General features: G+C 28.0%; 1 protein-coding gene across 1 annotated transcript; it reads right to left on the bottom strand.

The window, feature by feature from the left end:
* Window positions 1-540: 540 nt before the first annotated feature.
* Window positions 541-1,210, bottom strand: LOC111616736. Its single transcript, XM_023358109.1, has 2 exons — window positions 1,078-1,210; window positions 541-875 (listed from the first exon to the last, which is right to left on the bottom strand). The coding sequence occupies exons 1-2, from the start codon at window positions 1,208-1,210 to the stop codon at window positions 541-543; spliced, it is 468 nt and encodes a 155-aa protein (XP_023213877.1).
* Between the last annotated feature and the right edge of the window lie 7,036 nt (window positions 1,211-8,246).

Below are 8,246 nucleotides of genomic sequence, written 5' to 3' on the forward strand. Positions count from 1 at the left end.
AATTATAGGGAAGTATAACGTGTAATTTACTATTTCAAACGTATTTTTTAGATATTTATTTTATCGCTGGTATAGAAACAAGCGTTTAGAGTTAAAAATAGATAAATTGCCAAAATTTCACATGTTTTCTTGTTATTTATTTCTTCAAGCAACATTTCACGTAACATATAAATAAATAAAAAAATAACATTTGCGGTTGGTTAATCACGTTATTTAAATTTTTTTTCTGAATTTAAAATTATATAATACTAAAATAATTCTATAAATTATCATATTTCCGAGTAAATTATTTATGAAAAACAATTTAAAATTAATTTTAACTCTCAATTTCAATTATAATTTAAGGCATTTAAAATATATTTTATAAATTAATTCTGTTAAAAAGTACGTCATTTAGGAAGTTTATCGTCATTACAACAATGGAATTCATATATAAATTATTAATTCTGACAATAAATAAATGAAAAACTGAGAACTAGAAGTGGAGAAGTGATAAAAATTTCAATGCCAATTATCTATCTGTCGTCAGGTTCATAATGCCTAAGCATCTTCCCTTGCCCAAACTTTTCTCCTCCATTCTATTCTGTCTCGACACTCCTCCTCTGTCAGTCTCCTGTGATCCAAAGCTTTTTGTATCTCCTCTATCCACGTAGTCCCCGGTCTTCCTCTCCTCTTTCTGCCCGCAGGGATCCATTCTAATATCTGTTTTGCCGGTCTACCCTCTTCCATTCTCCGAACATGGCCATATCCAGGTAATTGTTTGTTATGAATATAGTCGACTATAAAATTTTGATATTCCAATTTTTTCCTAATGTCCTCATTTCTTACTCTATCTAATTTTGAACATCGAGCAGATCTTCTCAAAAAGTCCATTTCTGTGGATTTTAATTTGGATTTAAATTTTGAATTCAATACTCACACTTCTGCTCCATAAGTTATCACGCTTAGAACTAATGATTTATACATGTTTATTTTTCTTGTTTTAAAGATTTGTTTATCCCATAAGATGCCATTTAATAGTCTTATCATGCATCTTCCTTTCGTAATTCTGTCCCTAATTTCTATTTTCCATCCGACCATCATTAGTAATTTTTGTTCCAAAATATTTAAATTCATCACATCCTTTAATCACCTCAGGTTTTCCATTTTCCTCCAAAACTAAATCACGTATGTCTTCAGTTCCAATTACCGCATAATTAGTTTTCTCCATAATTATATTTAGTCCCCAATTATTGTATTCTTATTTCAGTTTTCTTGTCATATATGTTAAATCATCATAATCATCAGCTATAACTAATTGGTCATCTTCAAATAATAATGTATATACAGTACTATCTCCGACCACTAGGCCCATATCACTACATTTTCTCCTCCATATTTCCATAGCCTTTTGAATATAAATTTTAAATAATGTTGAGAAATACAGCAACCTTGGCATAAATCTTTGGTAACTAGAAATCCTTTAAATAACCTTGATAAGGTTATTTGAAGGATTTCTAGTTACCAAAGGTTATTTGAAGGATTCTGACAATAGAGATAAGCTGTAGCTTTTTAATATGATTTATTATCTTCCTATTTATTGTTATCTAAAACGTGCCAAAAATTTTTATTCGCACGCTATCGTATGCTCTTTCTAAGTCGATAAATAATAAATGTATAGTTTGATTTTTAATTTCTAACTCCTACATACACAATGGAGTCATCCAGATTGCTGCGATGCCATTACCTCAGTATAATGTAGCGAAGGATTTTAAGATTTGAGAACAGAACACGTGAAGAAGTTGGTTACGAAGTATATCAGCTTATTCATTAACAAATATAGTTACATAAGGAAATATTGATAAAAACAAAAGAAATTGTTAACTTTTCTTATATCGATTTTTCGAATAAACAAAAATTACAGAACTCGTGTTCAAATATGCAAATGTCAGACCTTTCTCTATGTTCATAATGCTGTTCTTTTCCAAATAAGTTACGTGTGTTTGGGGATGTGTAGATGTCTATTTCATTTAATATCTCAGGATGGGCTAAAGATTAAAAAATGAAATTTGGCACGAAAGCTTATAAGGGCATCGACGCTATTAAATTTTGGAGTATGGAACTCAAAGGGGTGGACATGCGTCAAATCTCAAATGGGATCGGACTTAATGAAAATTTTACTCGTTATTGACATGTACAATATTATTAAAAACTCATTCCTACCCTCGAAATTAAACTTTTTGCCATTTTATAATGGCCCCACACACAATTTTAACTTTCAGCTGGTTTCATATTGTTTTTTTAAATTTAAAAGTTTTATTTAAATGAAGATTTTTATCATAATTGAACAAAATTGTCCATTTTAAGCTTTCATTACCTAAATTTTATATTCTAGTATAATTGAAAATTATCGGACTCTCTTAATCTCCTGTTTGAATGCTAGGAAATTCCAGCAAGACACCTTGCCAGCTTTTTTTTTTTCGTAGTTATGACAAATAGTCAGAGATGCCGAATACTTAGAATACTTAGCTATCTTTATGGCTATCTATGCAGATACTTTTTGTATATGTCTTATACAAGAGATGAAAGTGTTAAAGATTCTATGGATGAGGATCGACTCCACTCTGAATTTGCGTATTTGTGGTGTGAGAAGAAAAATTTGAAATCGAAATTTTGTGTTGTGAAATTTCTTTTCATTTTATTCTTTATTCGATGTTTATAGCCGATGACAATGGCAAACAAATTAAGAGTTTTAATTACCTGAAATCGCGTTTTCTTTTATGAATATGAAAATTGAAATTGCAACATACATTTTAAAATGAAAAATTAAACATAAATTCAAGTTATATTAAGGAAAACTACTCAATGCTTGTTTATAATGTTAAAGTTTCCTCTTTACTTATATTTATTTTTTAAAATTTATTACTCGTGTTATTTTTTGTATTGTTATTATTATTATTTACCTTAATATTGCATTTCTATTTATAAGGAGTGAATTTTAGGGTACACCTTATAATTATGTTATAGAGGTATCTACCTCTACAATATAAATAAATTAATACTCATTAAACTAGTACATTAAACAATAATTATAATTTTAAGATTTTCTGAATATGTGAATAATTAAATATATCCCTTAAAATTCTAGTAATAGTTAGTATATGAAGTCATATAAGAATAATTATTTAAATTAACACGAGTGTAGAATAAAATATGAATATTGTATTGTTTATAAATGTATATTTATGTTTATTTTTATGAAATAATTTGTTTTATCATACGTTACACACTGAAATCATCAAGTGATGCTTATATATTGATGAAGATCGTACTGTAAGTAATGGTATATGAGTTATGTTGCTTAAAATATTGATAATTTTTAATTTTATTAATTTATAGTTTCTTCTACAGTAACAACTGCAGAAAAAATAGGTGATAAATGCAATTGAAATGTTATTTTTTAGCAATTTAAAGCATGTAAGTACTGTACTGTACATCTAGAGTTTTGTTTTAATTTATTCAAAAATTAAGCATTATATTTAACGAAGTACGTGTTAAGAGACAGAGAAAGTTTAAAAATAATATTCATCGAAAGGAATGGAGATTTAAATAATAAATAAAGGTTTTTGGCCAAATTGAAACAATTTAAGTTAAGAAAGCCACTTTACATCTTCAGAATATGTTTTGCAACACGTGTTTAGAGATGCTTGGTGATGGAAGTTGATACATCTTTTCCAGTATTTTTAAATAAAAAATATAACAAACTAAAAATTAATAAAATAGTTTTAATGAATAAAAGACTAAATTATGATCTTCGTTTATATACATATAAAACATAAATCAAGAGATATTTGGGAATTGGACGTAGCACTTTTCCTGATAATTTTTCTAATTTCTTTCCTGATACTCAAAAATCCTAATATTAATAATGTTTCCTGAACTCAAGAAAAACTTATTATAAATTATTTTGACCTCCTTAATTCGCTATACAAAGATAAGTAAAATATAAACATTAAGACATTTCACAATAATCTGTATATGTTTATATTCGTTGCTAATTTTATAACTTCCATAAGCGTAATATATAGTTAATAGTAAATTGCATGCTTCTAGCCCTTCTATTTACCATTATTAATTATTACGTACAATTATCCTTTTAGGACTATAACATCTTTTGGGGCTTATCATACGTGGTTCAGATATACAATATGAGGTTTAACATAAAATAATAATAATAAATTACCATTTTTTAGATATAATAATAAATCGATATAAAAATAGAATTGAAATAAAGAAATATACAAAACAATGTTTAGTCCCAAAGGAAATTAATTATTTTTCACAAGTATCCAGATACATCAAAAAGAATACATCTGTAATGTATCTTACATAGCCTAAATAAAATAATGAATAGAAAAACCAACGAAGAAAATAAATACAAGCAAAAGATGAAGTAATATATAATTACTTACTAGTAATTACCCAAAGCATATTTTAAATAGCTGGTTACAAGAAATTACAAACAATAAGAATATTCATTGTGGATTCTATTTACTAAGTACTATTTGTAAAAATCTTAAGCATATTTTTACTCGTGAATAATTTATTATTATAAATTAAACACAATCAGGCCATATTTGCTACCTATGTAATGTTATTTTTCCTCCTCATTTTTCTTCTTATTTCTTTTGTTATTGGCATAACCAAAAGCTACACAATTATATTCGTGGAGAAGGTAAACACAAAAAATTTTAAATATTCTGATTTAAGCCATTCAAAATAAGCCTTAACTAAATCGAAGAACTCCCAATTACACTGTGAAGGACTTTCGGGATTATGGCGGCGACCGGCTTCAACACGATTTTTGCAGACAGCACAGAACCTTGTTACTGGTTCTGTGCTTGCTGGACGCATTTAACTAGTGCGTCACCTACTTTTTCGTGTCAAAATTCACCGAATTAAGTAACACGTGGAGTTGTAACATTGAAATTTTCTGTTTTTGGGTCTCTAAAATAAAAGAACGTAATATGTTCTTCGCTTTAGCAGAGATTATCGGCACTCTACTAAAATCAGATTAAACATTTACATGAGCAATCTTTACCAATATATTCTACTCCCAAGTTTCCTTAAAAACCCTACTTGATAAAGATATAGACACTAAAAAGCTTTTGTTTTTCCCTACCTTCTATCATTTACTCACTAGAAAAATTCGTATATTACTAGTTGTTAAGGTTGCTAACTTTATTGTGCAAAAAAAAAGAAGGGGAGGACAATACGTCTCTATATACGATCCTGCTACTTGTATGCAGTGGCACATTTAGAAATATGGTACCTCTAAGCCCACAATATGAAGGTACTCTAACTACTTTCACATCAAAAGATTCTGTTTTCTAATTACAGTTTTATAAAGATCGAAATTGGGAACATTTCCATTTCTAATTACTTTAAACTGTAAAATAGATGCAAGAGCGCTAATTTACAATAAATAAGCTTTAAAATGACGTATAAAATGTAAATGTAATTCATACTTCAAGTACCTTAACGTAGGCCTTGCCGTGTACGAATTAAACAAACTAAAGTAATCTACAATTTTAGGTTGCCATGGTCAAGTCAGGATCTGTTACCTAAAATTGTAGTGATTTAATATTTGAGATGTTCGTTTCTTTTATTTTTCTTTTTTTTATAAATTGACTTATCTGCTGTATTTAATTTCTAATGAATATGTGTAAATAAATTATATTTCATTTCTCTATTTCTTTTCCCTGCCGAATTTTGGCCACTTGTTGTCAAACGTTGCCCCAAGTACTCTGCGTCACAGGAAAATAATGGGAACTGCACAGTTGTCTAGTTTTTTTTTTCTTTTGGGAGAAAATAGGTTTTTTTAATGTCTTCCTAAACATATTCTGTGTATGTATATAAACTGTATAAATTGTACATATATATATAGTTTATACAGTTTATATAGCAATGGAGCAGCCCTAGGAATTGTGAGAGGCCGTAGACAAAATTTATTTTGAGTCCCATTAACAGAGTGATGGAGATACAGGGTAGATTCTTTTAGATGTACAATAATATGAATAGTTTTAATGTTGAAACAGACAGTAAAACACAATAAAAATGTGTACAATAACTTTTACTGTACGTGTGGCTGCCTCTGTATAGAGTAGTATGCAGAATCGACTATCTCCCTAAGTATATATCTGTGAATAATCTCATTTATGTAATTTCTCTTTGGGAATTATCTTTCGTTTCTCTTGTAAAGAAGAAAACGTATCTTGAACCTTATTTAGGGTAAGCCTACTGATCTTTTTGAGTAAATTTTTGCCAATTTTCTCAACTTATTCAGCGTGGTAGGAGGCAAGCATCGGTGGTCTTCATCCCACGTTCTTTCCATGGGCCCTCTTAGGTGCCCGTGGAAAGAACGAAAAATGAATATATATAGTCTTTATATATGTGGCCTTTCGAAAATATTGGACGAAATTTAACTCCGAAGCATTTCCTGACCCATATTGTTGGGTCATAAAATGTTCTGGATTTAAATTTTGTCACATATTTTTCTTCTTATGTATGACGAATCCATTCCTGACGTTTTGCCCCATATTTCTTCAAGTATATACAACAATTATTATACAATTAACACAAATTGTAATATATATATAAACCGGTATACAGTTTATACACAAGCGAAAACGAATTATATTCAAAAGAAGGAAAATACAATATATTAATAATAAATATATTGTATTCAAAATTATTATTATTATTGCTTGTTAAATATCATTCAATATTATTTAATATATCATTTTTAATAAATAAAACATGAAATAAGACGATATATTTACGTATACATTGATATAGTTTATACATATGTATTAATTGCCAAATAGATTAAAATAGTTTAACGTTTTAAAATTTAAATTCTTTTTAAATATAGTTTTTTGCTTATAACAGTAAACCAGTGATATGTTATAATATTATATTAAAAGTATGTGCATAATTATATGTACTGTACTGTATACAGGCCTTTATACTGTACAGTACATACATACATATTACAGTAAAGGCTGTAATATGTATGCATTCTAAATCTTCTGCATTCTAAATAAAGAGAGGTCCGGATTAACGAAATTCTCCTGTGCTCGTTTATACATTATATAAATATAGTAAACCTCGATTTAACGGATTATTATGTATGTATAAGAAGTTTAATTTCATAGAAATGATTAGTTTGAGTTGAATTGAATTTTTGACTAATACTAATATAGAAATTTGTTTGGAATTTGTGGGTGCCATTACAGAAAACAAATTTGTAATCAATTGACAAAACGACTGAAAATAATAAATTTCTTTATTGTTTAGAATAAATAATAAAGAAATTTATTTAATATTGCAGTTATATGTATAATAACTTATAACTGCAATATTTATAAACTAACCTAAGTATGTAATTGAATTAATAGTTAAAACGTGAATTTTTGACTCGACAAATATAATAATGAATAAAAAATTTAATAATCATTTCCTTAATTTCTAAGCCACAACTGAATGAATATTTTTAAAAGTAGTACTATTTGTGTGTTAACAAGAATATAGAGGTTATCTTCGGTTGTATTATATCATGGTTTAACTGTAACTGTACTGTACATCGGTAGCTTAATTTTTGGAAGGCTTAATATAAATTATATAAATGCAAATACGTGATTCTCATAGATCCTGCTCTAATTTAAAACAGCTTAAATATTAGATAGAAAAGAACTATTCTCTTACATTGAAATTTGTCTAGAATTTTATCCTTAGTCCATATACATAGTGAAGTGATTTAGAATGCACTTACTAAAGAAAATAATAGAAAAAATAAATAAAAACGTAACACCGAAATAGGGGCCAGTTTCACATAGAAAGTCCTCGCAGGAAACACCCCTCTTGGCAGATTCTTCAAGTGTTGCGTTGCCTTACCAGTCCAATCCTTTCTTCTAATATTTCAACATCCTTTACGTCTATTTATGAATTGACCCATCTCTACCCGAGAAATATCATTACTTAGATTATTATATTTGTTATCAACCCTTCCATATAACGCAGCGTATACTTTTACACGTCAATTTTCCTGGTTTTAAAACATTTCTATCAATTAAATTTTCACAAAACCAATCTTAATAATGCAAACACGTCATTAAATATCCAATTTCTATACGTATCGAACCTAGTCGATCTTGTGTGTTACTTAAAATAAACTTTTTATTTCAAACAATATTTTATTAAATAGA

This window comes from Centruroides sculpturatus, unplaced genomic scaffold, assembly GCF_000671375.1.
Source record: "Centruroides sculpturatus isolate CEXI.00-Female unplaced genomic scaffold, Cexi_2.0 scaffold3914, whole genome shotgun sequence".
Classification (NCBI taxonomy): Eukaryota; Metazoa; Arthropoda; class Arachnida; order Scorpiones; family Buthidae; genus Centruroides; species Centruroides sculpturatus.